Source organism: Drosophila navojoa, chromosome 2, assembly GCF_054131105.1.
Source record: "Drosophila navojoa isolate 15081-1374.11 chromosome 2, UAZ_NAV_1.0, whole genome shotgun sequence".
Taxonomy (NCBI): domain Eukaryota; kingdom Metazoa; phylum Arthropoda; class Insecta; order Diptera; family Drosophilidae; genus Drosophila; species Drosophila navojoa.
Genome location: NC_142890.1, coordinates 13506306 through 13523283, shown reverse-complemented (window position 1 = coordinate 13523283; position 16978 = coordinate 13506306). Strand labels below are relative to the sequence as shown.

The window sequence follows — 16978 nt, the reverse complement described above, 5'->3', positions numbered from 1 at the left end:
ATTTATAACATCGTTGAATCAATAGACAATCAAATATATCCATTTGATTTAGTGGGAGACTTTTTTGATATATCTCTATGTAATTATGTTTTTTAACAATTTAAAGAAAAGTGCAATGTAAAATTTTTGTTATTACAATGAAAGTTCAAATTATCAGTTATTATATTATACTTATCGATTGTTGTATAAAATCGAAAAGACAACATTCTTGTAACAGAGCTATTACAGTTTATGTTAAGTCCGCATAGCAGCTGTTTGAACTTGTTTACTTGCGTAGCAACGCTTATTGGCAAATATTACATTTGATCCATTTACATCACGAGTAGCTCTTCATTATAAATTAAATTATATTAAAACAAGTATCAGCTATTTTCAAATGTGATATTAGTTGTTGTTAGCACTATAAAGTATATTAAGGGTTGCTCTTGTATGTTATAAAGCGCACTTTTATGGGGTATTTTGTTGCCAACTGGTTACGGTCACACTATTTACATGTGTCATGTTTTTTGTATTTATTACAAGAAACGTTTTTAAAATAAAATGTAAGCTTTTATATTACAATTAAGCGTCAAAATCGCGCGCATTAAAGTTAAACATTAACACGGTCATATAACACTGCAAGTGCATATACAATTGTTCGGTCTGGGTTTGCATCGCCTGCAGCCGCTACGGTATTCTTTGCAGTCGGCCATTTAAATCAAGAAACTACAACTATAAGTGAAAACGTGAAAAGACGCGTCGCGAACAGCAACATAAATGATTAGCGAATGTGCAATGAAGTGTTGAAGTGAGCTTGAAAACATACAAAAAAAGAAGTATATATACATATATATATAAGGAGGTACCTGCGTACAATTACATACAGAGGCTCCAAGCGCTGCACGTTTGGAAAGTGACGTTGCGACGTCGCGTACAGGGTGTTGAAATACACATACCTGTGAGTTTTTGTTATTGCTTAAAGTTTCATTCATTAAAACTGCAAGCGCTGCATCAAATTCCAATATGCGTCGAGCAGCGAACAACATGCAGCTGTTTGGCAACACCTAACCAGGCGTTCACACACACACAAACACATGCACACATGTGGATTGATTTTTCCAACATTACAACTGCCTGTGTATGTGTGCGTGAGTGTCAGGAAAGCTGCTCCAATGTTTTTTTTCGGTTTGGATTATATGCGATTAACTGCAGTCGCTGCTGCTGTTCCATTTCCATTTTGGTGTAAAAATAAACTGCATTCATAATGTATGCACCCCTAAAAAAATTAAAAAAAAATGTCAACAAGCCTATATACAGGGCGCCACCAGCACCGTCTCCATCTTCACCAGCAACCCCCCACCCCAGATGCACGTGTAGTGAGAAGCGCCAGCAATGCAAACAACTAAAATAACAACGAGAACAAGCAAAACGTGCTAAAGCGCAGCAAATAAAACGACATTTACATGCATGCATTCAAACATTGAAATATACATACAATGCACACATACGTACATATGTATATATATTTCTATGCAGAAAGACATTTGTATGTAATAATAATATTACTAGACTGGCCACACTTTGCAGTCAATTTAGCATTAAACGGTTAGCGGCCTTTGCGTTAACGGTATATGCCCATAAATATATTTGCTTAGCCCGGCCATGTAAAAGGTAAAACGGAAAACAAGCCGCCAACTGGCGACTGAATGGAAGGGGACACAAATGGAAATAGTAGAAGACACATTTCCGTCCGGTAGCGAACAAACCAAAATAGACAAGGCACAGTGCTTCCAAATTGTTATCAACCGAACAAAAATTATTGTTCATTTCAATTTTAAATTCTACTTAGTTTTATATGAAAGCTTTAGTATTATCAAGCTAAAATTGCATTATCCATATATATTCATATACTTTTGTATAATAAATGCAATTTTTATTTCATTAATGCAACAACACTAAAAACTCTAGCCAACCCTTGCAATATAGCCAATAATAACTTAATTAAAGTTCTATTCGCTTGCTCCACTGTGCATCACTTACGTAGTCGTCTTTGCTGTTGCCATACGCGCCTACATATATGTATGTATGAACATGTATGTTGTGTATGTATGCGTGTGTGTTTGTGCTTGTGGCTTCTCTCAGCACTTGGAGGCATGGTACTCAATGCACTTGCAGTTGCTTTTGCTGCTGCTGTTGCCGTTGCTGTTATTTCTTTTTTATTGCAACATGCACCTAAAGTATGAATGTCTGTGTTTGGGCCACTTGACCAGGCGCAGGGAGAATGGGTCGTCTGCCGTTCTAAACACTAATCTGAATGCCGCAAGTGTTGCCGAGTTTCCTGTGGCGCTGCCGCTCATTAGGGTATAATTTGCATTAGCTGCAACGCAGCAAAAACCCATCGCCAGACACATACAAATAGGATAGGTCTATATGTTATATGTACATACAGATACATATTTATAACTTATTGATTTTACTTGAACTTCAAGAAACTAAAAAACACACCTTACTTTCTAAAAAAAACAGTCTGTATGATACCTACATGTGCAATCTTAAGTGCAAAGTTGATGACATTTGCCTATTGTCTAATGTATGAGCCGTATCGTTCATGTGTATATTCATTCATATACCCTCGTTCCCCATTCAAGAGGGGGCATTAAAGTTCGAAACACAAGAATAACACATAAAAGTTAACCCAGTTCTTGGCGCCCACTCACTGCACTCAAGAGGTGTTTGGAGTAGCCGAAACTGTGGGGAAGAAACGAAAACCAATTTTTACCTATCGTCTATGTTCGTCATCAGTGAGCACTTGATGTTGGGCAGACAGCCAACAAACATACAAATAGACATATAACAAAAACCAAAAAAAAAAAAAAAAAAAAAAAAGCAACAAAAACAAAAAAAAAAAATGTTTGCTTATAATTTTCACACCCAGTGCCACATAATGCATGGTTGTTATTGTAGTATTTGCTGTTGCTGCTGCCTGCATTGACTTTTGACGCTTGACGTTGATAAATGAATCATAAAAGCAGCGCAGTCAACGCCACCGGCAAAACGCACAGACATGGAAATAGAGGAAAATAAAATGAGAGAGAGAGAGAGATAAAGAAAGAGAGCCCACCGTATGAACTTATACGCTCTGTGGTGTATGTATGTTTTCTTGCTAGTTTGCTTTGCTAATTATTTATTTATTAGCCTCTCTTAAATATTTAAAATTCAGTTGTTGTTTTTATTAACGTGCTAATCGATAACAGCTGTGACTCTTGTTATCGCATATTTTGAGTGCAAGTTCGTGTCCAATAATTCTCCCATGCTGGCGCCCACGATCTTTGGCGCTCTCTCTCTCTCTTCCGCTCTCAGCCACACACACACACACCACACATAAACTCTATGTTTCAGAATTGTAGTTGTTGTAGTTTTCTGTTGCTACCGCCGCTGCTGCTGCTGCTGCTGCTGCTGGCAATGCTGCCGGGCAGTGGCAGTGACACTCAAAGTGAGTCCGAGCCGCGCAACTGCCAGAGTCAGTTCGCCTGTTGGCCCATATTGATATTAATTGTTGTTGTAGCTATTGTTGTTGCAGCAAATATATAACATATATATGTATATGTACATATATATAAATATATACAAATTGTGTGGGTGCTCTAACCGTTTTAAAAACAAAAACAAAATTTTTTTGTGTGTGCCAAAATGAAAAATAAAACAATTTTTTTTTTTTTTAATTAAGAACACACAATTTTTAAAGTGATTTTGCAGATAATCATAAAAAGAAGACAAAAAAAATTGAATAGAAATAAGCGGAATTTACTGAAACAAATCGCCAAATATACATATAATCGTACATACAATCATACATATATAATTATTCTTATATACGTACGTATATATATATTTATATGATATTTAATACACATATTTAGCTAGGTTTTTGCCGTGTGTTTTTTTTATGGTAAAGCCAAAGTTGTATGACGCGACTGCAAAAAAAATATACATACATATATATATAAGTAAAAAAAATATAAACGAAGAACTAAAGAAGCAGTAAAAAGTCAAGTTAGATAAGAATTGTTGTAGATAAAGGCCTTGTCCCTGCCCTTGCTCTGACGCATGCTCCAATGACTGAAAAGTATTTGCTGCTAGCAGCGATTGCATTTAAACATTTTCTATCGATTACAATTAATATAAATGTTACTATTATTTCGTTGCAGCTGTTTTGCTATAGCTTGAAACGGGACCCAGGTGTTTGTTTGGTAGCCAGCAGAACGAGCAGAACAGATGTCTAGCGAAGAGGATAAACCACCGGCGCCGCCAGTCCGTCTAACCAGTAATCGTGGCGGCGGCGTTGGCATCGAACGTGTTCCCATTCCCGGCAGTGGAACTGGCGGTGGTGTCGGCGATGCGCCTCCAGTTGATATGCGGCCATTGCCAAAAGGTAAGTTAGTTCAGTATGTGGATGCCTTTGGTGCGGTCAACAATATATTATTCTTTGCTTTCACTTACAGAGCCCGACGATGCGGACCGCAAAAAGAAGACATTGAAAAACAAGATAAAAGGCTCCAAGCCGTCGCACATGGATTCCAAACCAAATATCTCGTATCCCACTAACTTCGAGCACACAGTCCACGTGGGCTTCGATGCAGTCACCGGCGAATTTACGGTAAGGCCATCTACAGCATCGCGATTATTCATTTTAAGTACTAATATACTTTCTTGTGGCTTGCATTTTGGCTTCGCAATCATTTTGTTTTATAGCCAAAGCAATGCGATCCAATCAATTGCCAATAACTTTTGTGTTTTGCCAGTTCCATATGAACACAAATATTTGTATACACACATTGAAACACATCATATAAATGGAAATAAAATAAATTGAAATCAAGCAAGACGATTGAATATTACCTCGAACTTTGCTAATGCGTCTGAAAAGTGCACATAGAGGGTTTAATTGATTATGAGTATCTTCTACTACCTTCTAGGACGAAACTATTAGTGAATGAGTACTTAATCTATATTAATATACTCGATTCTCGTATGAATGTATATATGTTTATTCAAAAGATTATCCGCAGGCTCCCAGATTTTCTAGATATTTTTAAACTCTCAGTCAAGGCTAAATTAAAATAATCGTTAGGCATTCCTATATATTAAAAATATTTAAAAAAAATTAATTTCGAACAGCTTTACTAATTCCTTACCTAGTTATCAAGAGAAAAAGTTTCGATCATTCATATGCCTTTGATTTTGTGCATTAATTTTGCTGTTAACCCTTTTTAAATGCTCAATTGTACACATTATGTTTCTCTCTTTTGTGAGATATGCTCTATACCAATTTTGAATTATTCATTATTATTTCAAGCTGCCAATGAAAGTAAGTAAATATATCGTTCAGGCAACGGAGCTTGCCTTCATCAGTTTTCTTAGCGAAATTCCAATCATCTGTTGTTTGTGTCTCCCCATATGTTTGTTTTGAGATCGGCTCTTCCATAGTTCTCATTTTATTACGATTCTTATTGTAAACGTGTTCTCTACTCTACACTACACCAAATCCAAATACCACACTAAACTTTTACCGATGGCTGAGCTTAATTATTGTAGTATAAAACATATTTTTAGTCGCCGGCTTCCTATTAATCCCTGACTTCATTGGACAAATATATATATATATATAATCCAGCTTTCCCCTGCTGCTCTCTCTTTCTCTCTCTATATGTGTATGTGCCCATCCTAGCTGGGCCCTTGTTTATTATTATTATAAAATATATAAACTAATCGAAGTTTCTGCACATTACAGGGTATGCCGGAAGCATGGGCGCGACTCTTGATGAACTCCAACATCAGCAAACAGGAGCAGAAAAAGAATCCGCAAGCAGTGCTCGATGTGCTCAAATGGTTCGACAATACAACCAAACAGAGGCCAAGTTCAAAGTACATGACAAATGCTATAACAACGCATTCAGGTAAGTGTTTATAGAGGCTTACAGGAGAATATACAATTTTCTAATTACAATTGTTTTCCTTTAGGATCTTCGCTGAGCCGCGTAAGCAGCAGTAGTCCCAGCAGCACGCCAACAGACTCGGAGCTGCATGGCTCGAACAGTGGTGGCAATTTAATAGGCGTGCAGCTGAGTAGCATGACACTGGGTCCCAATGCCAACAATGTATCTGCAGCGGGTCAATTGTTGAGCAATCACTACCAGCAGCAGCAGCACTTGCTGCAGCAACAGCAATTGCAGAACCATCAGCAGCAGCACCAGCAACAACACCAGCAGCTACACCAGCATCAGCATCACATTGGCCTAAGTCAATCGCATTCGTACAACTTCACTGGGCACACAGCCTCTACATCCACTTCGCAACATTCATCTGCCAATGAGAACGATATGTACGGTGATATGGTTGTCGCGCCGCAGCAACCACCACCACCGCCTGTGGCTTCTCGGCCGGAGCGCACGAAGTCAATCTATACGCGACCCATTGAGGAACTGCAGCCGCCGCCGTTGCCAGCGGCACCAGCAACGACACCCACAACGCCACTACAAAACCACAAAGCAACTACGGCCACGGTGGCTGCATCGCCTCTCATGCTTAACAATGCCACAACGACGCTGGACAAGAACAAGAACAATGCAAGTGAGTAGCTCGACAAACGGAATCCTTTGCCGGTTGTTAAATTCAAAGTTTATCAAGCCCTTGCAGTGTCTACAAATTTGTTACTAACCTGTCTAACGCGGTAACTTGTAACACATTCATTCTGGCTTTGATGAATTCATCCATAAAAAACTGTCCGATAGAAAAATATGATAAAAACTAGTGTACAGCTGTAAATCCTAGGCATTTATTTTAAGTTTTATTTAGTTTCATATGCTCTAATGGGCAGCGTCTGGTTTACTGCAAGGGTAACAACCTGCTTCGATGCAGTTCGAAGATGGTTTCAGTTCTCATGTTGTTGTTTTATTTGAAGTAATCAATGCATTGATGCGTAATGTGTACTGTTTAATGCTAATGTTATTGTCATTTTGTATCGCCTCTTCTGTGTTCTGTTCTGTTCTGTTTTGACTCTGCTTTGAATTGCTGCTTAACAACCAAACAACTGCAACATCAGCAACAACTGCAACTGCAACTGCGACGGTAGCGAGCAGCTCCACAGGGGCAACAGTAGCAGCAGAAGCTACAGCTACGACAACAACAACAGCCATAGCAACAGCAGCAACAACAACAACAACAGATACAGAAGGCATTGAGGCATCAGCAGCAGCAACAGCTGCTAATGCTAAAATTTTGTCTGTTTCGGCAAACGCTACTAATTGTCCTCCCACTACCACAATAAATGCAGCTGCTAGCAGAGAGGAGCAGCAGCTTATTGAGTGTATTGCTCCTGCAACAGCAGCAGCAGTAACAACCGAAGCTACAACTACAGCAACAACGACTAATCACCACTCTTCTGCTTCCTCCTTTTCATCACTCCCCTCGTTTCATGATGATGCGACGCCGCCGCTTACCGCCAACGCCTTGCCCTCAATACATTGTCCGACACCAACGTCTTCCACGCGTAATTCTGGCGCTGTCACCACGACCATACCAACAATTACGATGGTAACACCTGCAACACCTGCCACAGACCTGTACCACGATCCGACGGCCAACAATTTAAATGCTTCGGCTCTCGCAGCTACGCCCGCAGCGGGCACTCAAATTGCGGTGCCGCAGCAGGCAGCGGCTGCCACTACGACGACGACTTCGACGAGAGCCGCTAATGCCAAGAAAAAGAAAATGTCTGACGAAGAAATACTTGAGAAGCTGCGCACCATTGTCTCTGTGGGAGATCCCAATCGCAAGTACACCAAGATGGAGAAAATTGGCCAAGGTGCATCGGGCACTGTGTACACGGCCATTGAGTCCTCAACGGGCATGGAGGTGGCCATCAAACAGATGAATTTGTCGCAGCAGCCCAAGAAGGAGCTGATCATCAATGAGATCTTAGTAATGCGAGAGAATAAACATCCGAATGTTGTCAACTACTTGGATAGTTATCTAGTATCGGAGGAGCTCTGGGTGGTTATGGAGTATTTGCCAGGTGGCTCCCTCACCGACGTTGTTACCGAGACTTGCATGGATGAGGGTCAAATTGCGGCCGTTTGCCGTGAGGTGTTGCAGGCGCTTGAGTTTCTGCACGCCAATCAGGTGATTCATCGCGATATTAAAAGTGATAACATACTGCTTGGCCTGGATGGTTCCGTCAAGCTGACTGATTTCGGTTTCTGTGCGCAAATCTCGCCGGAACAATCTAAACGCACAACTATGGTTGGCACACCCTATTGGATGGCCCCCGAAGTAGTTACACGCAAGCAGTATGGACCGAAGGTATTGTGCTGCATAACGGTTTAATAGCAAATGAAACGCAGTAAAATATGGATATTTTTGCAGGTCGATCTATGGTCGCTAGGCATCATGGCTATTGAAATGGTCGAGGGTGAGCCACCGTATTTGAACGAGAATCCCTTAAAAGCCTTGTACCTCATTGCCACAAATGGCAAGCCGGAGATTAAGGAAAAAGACAAACTAACGGCTGCATTTCAAGACTTTCTAGATCAGTGTCTAGAAGTGGAAGTGGACCGCCGCGCCAGCGCCATGGATCTGCTAAAGGTTTGACTAACTTACTGATCAGTGGCATATGTGTAATGGAAATAATAAATTCATTTCAATTTACAGCATCCCTTCCTAAAATTGGCACGCCCATTAGCCAGTTTGACGCCTCTGATCATGGCCGCCAAGGAAGCGACCAAGGGCAACTGATTGACAACCAAAAAACAGCAACTTATTTAACCATTACTAATGAATTACTGTTACAACAAGCAACAGCAGCAGCGAGAACAACAACAATAGCAACAATTTATGCGTATGATGAACAGATGATAAATTATAAGTGTTTATGATTATTATGATTATTTATATAAACGTATTTATATACAAACACATATATACTTATTATACATATTATTAACTACTCATAACAAACAAAAAATCAATGAGTAATTACAGCACACGTAAAGCCAAGCATGCGTAGTTGAATTCACGCGACAATTTGGGTTTCCAGTCTACTGCTGAATTTAACGAACAATTTACTGAAAATTTCGATGTTTTTCCAATGATGAATAAGTTTCGCTAATGATTTGTTATACCAAATTATCGGGCATTTTAAATGCCCTAGAATTTATATTTTAATAATTGGACAAAAATTCATTCAACAACTTATATTAAATTATATTTATAATTAATTGGCATTTGCATTTAAAAATCATATAAAAATAATATTGTAATACCTTATTATAACAATTGTATAAAGGAAGAAGAAAATCATTATGAATTCTATATTAGTTTTTCAATAATTTTCTATAAGAAACAACTGAGTAAAAGCAGACACACTTACGGAATTCTTGCGCAAAACGCTGTAACACTAACTTTAAACACTTAAGAGTATTATTTAACTGTTTCGTTTACAAATTTTAGCTGCATTCAGTCAAAGTTTCAATTAGTTTTCGTAAACTGCTTTATTTAATAAAAACCTAAATATATATTTTTTATACATATGCACTTGAAGCATATTTTTATTTTCAGGCATGTTTTTTTTAATGTTTTCCGGTTATATTCATAAATTGTTTTTATTTATTGTTTATACGTTTTCATTTTCAGAAAGGATTTGTCTATGTTGTTACCAAAGATCTTACAAAGCTTTGTCCCTCGCTCACCCACAGCAATAACCTTCCTTTTTGTACCATGTCTATAAATATGAAATTGTAAATCCGAATGGCAAATTGTAATTGTAAAGTAGTTTTTCATGATATTAGAAGAGCCTATATTTTTCAAATACATGGCAACAATGCGATATGGTTTACCATAATAACAGATTGTAGCAATTTATTGAATTATTATAGACTTAGAGAATAATAAACGATCCAACAAATTTGAGGGAAACGCTCTCAACTGTTCAAAAAATTGGGTATAGCAACTAAATATAACTAGCAATTAAATAGCGTGTAACCATGAGAAAAAACAGTTACTTTGTGCCTAACCAATAAATAAAATAGAAAACAAAATGAAACATAACAACAATACATACATAAGAGCAAACAGCAATTAGTAAGATAAATACTAGTAATTACTATAGTAGATTAACATAGCACGTAGCGTAGGACAGACAACTTAATTACCAGCCACAACTGTAGTTCAACGACAAAAATGTTATACTTACTAATTAAGTTCCGAAACAAATCAACAATAGGCACTGAAATATTGTAACTACGTCCTGATGCAAGCACTAAAATTTGATTTGAGTTGAATAATTGATTTTGTAATATCAGGATTTTTAATATTTAGTTAGTCTAGCATACCCTCTATAGAGTCATCCAAATGGACATCCATTATTTTCTTTTTTATTTGGCAATTTTAACTTTTCTTCATATTTCCATTCTATTTGTTGTATCGGCCTGATTTATTTATTTATTCAAATTTCCACGAAATAATTTCGCCTACATAAAATTCATCTGGTTCAATGTCGAATGTATGTTTTGAAAATAAAGATCTGTTATATATGTTTGGATTATTTCGATAACAATAATAACAACGCAGATACGTTGGTTCAAATCTTCGTTAACAGCTCAATAACACCAACCAAATTCAGTCTATGTGGATAATATTTTGTAAAACTCATACGAAGCGCATTATTTTCGCTATTAGTTCCTAATAGACACACATACATCTATATTCATATAAATGGGTGTGTATTGACATTAAATTGAACTATGTTTAAAATTGAACGCCAAATAACATGGCGACAACGTTGAAAACGAATATGAATTATGATATATAGAGATTATTGTATTTTGTAGTACCTAGAAAACTAATGCAAAAATGCAGAACGAATCTGTATAATACAATAATGGTAGCGATGAATTGGAAAATAAACACATTCGTACATATATATATACACACATATATGTATATAGAAATAGAATTATGAAATTGAAAAATCTAATGATATATATACATATATATAAACGTATGTATATATATATGTAAATGAGAACCTCAAATCTAATTTAACGTATGATCAATAAAACAAATATATATATATATACATATATATGAATATAAAATTTACAATTCGAGTTATTTTCATTTTGCATTTATTATGAAGTACATTGTTGCATGCACTGAAAAGGTTTAAAATATGGGTTTAGGTGCTACATTATTTCACTGCTTAAATTAAATGGGGTTTGAGTTCTTTATTATGAATATAGTATGTTCGTGGCATTACTTATTTCGACGTGTGGACTCTGAAGCTGTTGGTGGCGGCGGAGGTCCACGTTTGTTCATTTCCTCCAAGAAAGCTGCGAGAATACTACTGCGCTCCTCTTCCAAATGATCCAACACCAAATAACTAAATAAATGTTTATTAATTTATTTATTAATTAAAAATGAGCCAGTAAGAAGCTTACCGCTTATCATTCTTGAGAATGTCCTGGATTTCTTTGAGGTGATTGGGATTCTCCTTGATGAGATCGCTGCTCTTGTGTGTAATAAACTTACACTCCTGCAATAGCTCGCGGAAGGCTGTCTTGGCCTGCATGGTTTTATCCTTAATGTAGTCACGAAACTCGCGCTCGCCTTTATCTGAACTATACTTCAGATAGCGCGGATCGTCCTTGATTTGCTTCTTAATTTCTTTCCATGTGCTAGTCAGTTGAAGTGAGCTTATCTCATCAAGCATTTCGCGGAATTTTTCGCGTTTCTTCTTCATCAGATTATCAATATGCTCGTTGAAGATTCTGCGTGTTGCGACAATCATTGAAATAAAATATACTAATTTAAAAACTGGTTCTAGGTAGGCTCACCGTTCGCGATCATCACGATCAAGTGTCTCAATTAATTCCCAGCGATGATCTTTACGAAGCTGACGCTTAACTTCTTTCCAAGTGAAATCGGGTGTGCGCACCAGATCAATTAAGAGTGCCGTGAAGTGTCCAATGCACTCGTCACGCTTATGATGCTCCCTCTCCTTATCACGATCGCGTAGATGTCCGGCTAGTGTGCGATGTACCTCCTTTTCGCGCTCCCTGATGCTCTGCTCCGCTCGCAGCTTACGTTCCCGCTCCTTTAGTTTCTGCTCTGCTTCGGATTCACGCTGACGTGCCAATTCGCTATCCTCGCTGCCGGCGCGGTCCTCCTGGTCCGAATCGTGTTCACCCTCCTCCTACAAATAAGTTTTATATAATTTTGCAAATTTTTCCAACGTTATTACATGTATATTACCGGACTATCCTGCTTCTTGCGATCTTTGCCCCTTTCGTCCCTGTCTCGTGATGATTTGCGATCCCGATCCTTTGAACGGCTGCGGTCCTTGCGACTGTCTTTTCTACTCTTGTCTTTGTCCTTATCCTTGTCCCGGCGGTCTGATTTCCGTTCCCGTTGGCGCTCCCTATCACGCTGTTCGCGAAGCTCGCGATCCCTGCGCTTTTCCTCCTTCATTATGTGCAGATATTCCTCGAAATACTCCTCTCGGTACATGGAGTCTACTGCCCGATACCGCGGATCGGATTCAAACTTCTTCTTGATGTCATACCAGCGCGTATGGCGTTCAATGTCATGACGCTCTCGCAGCATGTCCATAAAGTCCTTGCGTATCTAAAGATTTTAAATGGAATTTAACATGACAGCCATGAGGAAGAGAAAAGAAATCGGTTGAAAAAATAAATTAGTTATGCTTCTGGCACTCATACGAATTTCATTTAAACTCTAAAACTTATGGCGTTACCTTAACTTGCCTTAATAACTAGATAATCTTATAACTTATAAACATAGTTACACGCTTTGTTTTTGCTGAAAAAGAATGTTTGGATTAGATTTGTATCAGACCTAGCTGAAAGAAAAGAAATTCAAGTTCTGACCACAATAATGTTCAAAAAATGCAGTGCACAAGCAGGTCCAAGTCGGCAAACAGACTCAATCAGATCAATCAAACAAGGCAACGAAAATAAACAAAATTGATGCATGTGTTAAGACAATTGGACAATGTAAATACTTTCCAGCGTTTAATTTGTTTCGGTATAGTGAACATAATAATGGATTGAGGACCTTTTTGTTTGAGTACAATGCAATTTCCTTACAAGATTGTGGTTGAGCCAAGAGAAGCGCTTCAGCTGGGCCGAAGCGAACAGGTCATAAAACTAAAGTAAACATACCAAATACATAAGCTATAATAAATTAAAGTGTGTCTGAGTGTAAGACAGAGTCTTTCAACGTGCTGCGCCGTTGCCAGAAGCCTGTGAGAGCAATGTGAGAAAGGTAGAGAGTGAGGACGGGTTGTTCTCTATAATCAGTTCTTACGTTGCTCTGCACAGGCTTGGATTGGGTGGATTGGTTCTCCTGATGTGGACGCTGCCACTTACAAGTTTTGATAAAACAAAAAGAAATATTGGTTTAATTAAATTATGGGATTATTCATACTGTTTGCTCAGCCTCGAAGCCACCTGTACGCGATTTGTTGTTGGCCTTTCTGTAATGGTAGTTGTTGTTGTCGTTGCTGTTCACTGATGAGTGGCTGCTTCCGCTTCCATTAGCTCAAACATTGATCTTCCAACATCAACATCTCATATTTTTATGAACAAATAACGCCAAATAACATCATCATCATCATCACCATCATTGATCATCGATAATCATCATCATCATTGGCACAACATCATTCCTAGACGACACGTGCGACGCAGGGCGGGGCGGGAAGTGGAAATCACACCAACGATTATCAGGTAATTTTCAATTTTTGCATACCTTTTGATTTTTAGTGACTGTTTTATATTTTTTGTATGGTTTTTTTTTTTTTTTTTTTTTTTTTTGTTTATTCCAAATTTGTTTCTTATTTGCAGAAAAACAAATTTTTTTGTAATGTTTTTTTTTTTTTGTTTTGTTTTTGTTTTTAGTTTGAACTCACCACACAGACAGATTAGGCAAGCGTGTGCGTGGTGAACTTGAGCTATCAACTTTGGCCTGGAACTGGCACCATGAAGACAACGAGATGAGGACGACAACGATGACGACAGGATCAACGGCAGTGTGTGAATTTGGTGTTTGCATTTGGTGGGTGCTTTTGTGCTGTAATCTGTTAGCTCTTATCTAAAAATTTGATCGTACCGAACACACAATGCGCAACATGAAATTGCAACCGAACCGGTCAGGGGCAATCGTTCAGATCATGTTTCATGTTGTATTAATTAACAAAAATCAATAATATTATGTAAATACGTTGTATACAAATAATATGGTAAGTCAATAACATATATAAGAATAGATATGCATATATGAATATTAATACGTAAGTGAACAGCGAGCACACGACGCCAACACATACCTGCTCTTTCTTCAGCTGTTTATCCTCTTTCTCACGGCGACGCACCTCGACGATATACTCATTGAACAGGCTCTCGCGTTCTCGCACCTTCTCTATTGCACGATATCGCTCCTCCTTGGCGTTCCGCTGACTAAACTCCGAAAACGAAGACCTATACAAGGTAGACGATGTGTTTTTTATTAGTATTGAAACGAATTTATATACGAATTTATTGACGTAGTACTTACTTGCCATGCAGCTTGGCTTCCTCCATTAGTTTACGGAAATCGTCTCGTTTCTGTCGCATCTTATTGCGCTTCTCCTTGCGCTCCTCCTCGGCCCGATCCTTCACATACTTTTCAAATACCTGTTTGCGTTCCTTCGATGTCAGCAGCAAATACCGCGGATCGAACACTATCTTGTGCAGCTCTTTCTCCCAGGTGCTGAATGCGGAAACATCCTTTTCGCGCAGCATCTCCTTGAACTGAGTGACACGCGTCTCCAGGGGCACCAATGCGCGCTCCTTAGCTGCACGCTGCTCAGCCTCGAGCACAGCATCCTCATTTTTTTTGGTCTTTGTAACTGCACATTTAAAGAAATTTAAATTATTTTTAATTTAAGGGATTTTTAAATATGTATATGTCGTTGTACTTACACGTCCGCACTCGTTTTGTAGGCACCTCCTCCACACTGGACTCCGATTCGGTGCGAATTTTGATAACCTCATCATCGTCATCATCATCCGGTTCTACGCGATGTACCTGTTGTTGCTGCTGTGTTTGCTGTTGTCCTAGACTCAGCTTCTCCAGAGCCGAAATATTCTCGGTAGGCTTCTTATCGGCTTCAGCTGATTTCTCTTCTGCAGATTTTAATTGCTCGGGTCGTTCATTTACCGCCTTGTCGACATCTTCGCGATTCATTAAGTCTTCGGGTCTATCCCAGACGGATGTGCGGGTCGATGGATTATAGAAGAAGACACGCGCATCGCCGGTCCAAACTACACACCATGGTGTGCCCGCAATGGGAGTACTGGTCACCGGGCGGGATTTGTCCGTTTGTTTTGCAGTTGCAGCCGCAGCGGCGAGCTTTTTTTGCTCTTCGTCTTTCTTACGTTTCTCTTCGGCCGCCTTCTTAGCCTCTTTCTCCAGCACTGCCGCTTGAGTAACTTTGCTATTTTCGCTATTCGCCTTCATGGCTGCTGCTGCGGCGGCAAATGCCATTTGCGGGTCAAATCCTGGGGCCGCACCCGGTGGCATATGCATTAACGGGTTGGGTAGCAAATGAGGCGGCATACCAGCCGGAGGTCCAACTGGAGTCTGCGGAGCTGCACCCGAATGAGCTGCCATGCGAGCCGCTTCCATATCCCTAAGCGCCTGAGGTTTCTCCCACACACTTTCGCCACGTGCTGCGTGATAATAGTAAGGTCGACCATCAGGCGCACGATGCTCAGACCACTCGGCTGCTCGTGCAATAACTGCCGGGTCAATGACTCCCGGCTTTATGATCAGATTTTTTGCAGGCTTGTCTTGCGACGCTGTGGGCGGTGCATGCTGTATATGCTGCTGCTGCCACGGCGGCATGCCCCAGGGTCCAGCTGGTGCAGCACCGGGGAAACCATATGCGGGCGGAGGCATACAAAACGGCGATGGCTGACCAAATCCAGGTGGCGGCTGCATGCCGGGTGGCTGCTGAAACATCGGTGGCGGTTGCTGTCTCACATTCGGAGGCGGCTGGCTAAGCAGCGGTGCCGCTGCATTCGGCGGTGGCTGGTTCAACAGATGCGGCGGTGGTTGAGAAGTTAAGTGTGGATGGCTAGGCACAGCAGCTGCACCAGTTGATATATCAGCATGATCCGTTAGACTCTTCTCGGGCTTGGCAACGGCATTTGATTGCCGTTTGGCCAGCTCCTCGACCTCAGTTTGGGTCATAATTTTTAGATTTAGACCTTCCGGTCGTGTCCACGTTGTCTCGCGAGTGACCGCATGATAATAATATGAGCGACCGTCGTCGGCTTTAGTTTCTACCCAAATTTCTGGCGCCTGGGCCACCCCATTGACACCCGATGATAATTGACTGTTAGCTATATGCGGTGCTGCTTGCTGCTGCTGCTGTTGTTGTTGCTGCTGCTGCTGCAGCAGTTGCTGTTGTTGCTGCATTTGCGTGTGCTCACCCATTGGACGGCCGCTGAATGCATTGAATGGCTTGCTCCTATTATAATTCAAAATGATACACAATTATAACGAGGCAATACTAAATAGATGCTTAATGATAAACACTTGCCATTGCACTTCACTGGCGTTTGCTTTTTCATTAGCAATTGCCACCCCGTTTAAGCCGTCTTGACTACCAATACCGCCGCCAGCAGGTTTCCCATTTATGGCTGGAGATGTTTGTAATTGGGAGTCTTGCGGACTTAGACTAGCTCTATCTGCATCCATGCTTTCATCCAAACTGGCTTCCATTGCACAATTGTCACACACTAAAGTTTATTCAATTAGCATCTACAAGAGTAAAGAAAATTTTTTCCACAAACTTTTTTTTTTGCCGCTATCGATAGGTATAGACAGTATTTCTATTGTTGTCATCGATTATGGATGGCATCGATTTCAAACAAAA

General features: G+C 39.8%; 2 protein-coding genes and 1 long non-coding RNA gene across 7 annotated transcripts; 2 read left to right on the top strand and 1 right to left on the bottom strand.

Annotated features, from left to right (window-relative positions):
- The first annotated feature begins 383 nt into the window (after positions 1 to 383).
- Positions 384 to 9566, top strand: Pak (serine/threonine-protein kinase PAK 3-like protein). Of its 5 annotated transcripts, none has more exons than XM_018110887.3 (8): positions 384 to 542; positions 4188 to 4411; positions 4482 to 4636; positions 5771 to 5936; positions 6001 to 6609; positions 7598 to 8340; positions 8404 to 8622; positions 8689 to 9566. In XM_018110887.3, the coding sequence occupies exons 2-8, from the start codon at positions 4255 to 4257 to the stop codon at positions 8770 to 8772; spliced, it is 2133 nt and encodes a 710-aa protein (XP_017966376.1). In that variant the 5' UTR covers positions 384 to 542; positions 4188 to 4254; the 3' UTR covers positions 8773 to 9566. The 5 variants fall into 5 exon arrangements, with proteins under 5 accessions (XP_017966376.1, XP_017966368.1, XP_089112280.1 ...); XM_018110879.3 differs by having other exon boundaries at positions 440 to 937; XM_089256154.1 differs by lacking the exon at positions 384 to 542 and adding an exon at positions 3483 to 3614.
- Positions 9567 to 11145: 1579 nt separating this feature from the next.
- On the bottom strand, positions 11146 to 16936 carry LOC108658191 (transcription elongation regulator 1). Its single transcript, XM_018110847.3, has 8 exons — positions 16643 to 16936; positions 15018 to 16570; positions 14611 to 14944; positions 14384 to 14534; positions 12289 to 12660; positions 11871 to 12229; positions 11475 to 11804; positions 11146 to 11416 (listed from the first exon to the last, which is right to left on the bottom strand). The coding sequence occupies exons 1-8, from the start codon at positions 16822 to 16824 to the stop codon at positions 11290 to 11292; spliced, it is 3408 nt and encodes a 1135-aa protein (XP_017966336.1). The 5' UTR covers positions 16825 to 16936; the 3' UTR covers positions 11146 to 11289.
- On the top strand, positions 12657 to 14021 carry LOC149092157 (uncharacterized). The gene is made up of 2 exons (XR_016196167.1): positions 12657 to 13784; positions 13956 to 14021. It is a non-coding gene; the product is annotated as an uncharacterized LOC149092157 (long non-coding RNA).
- Positions 16937 to 16978: the final 42 nt, after the last annotated feature.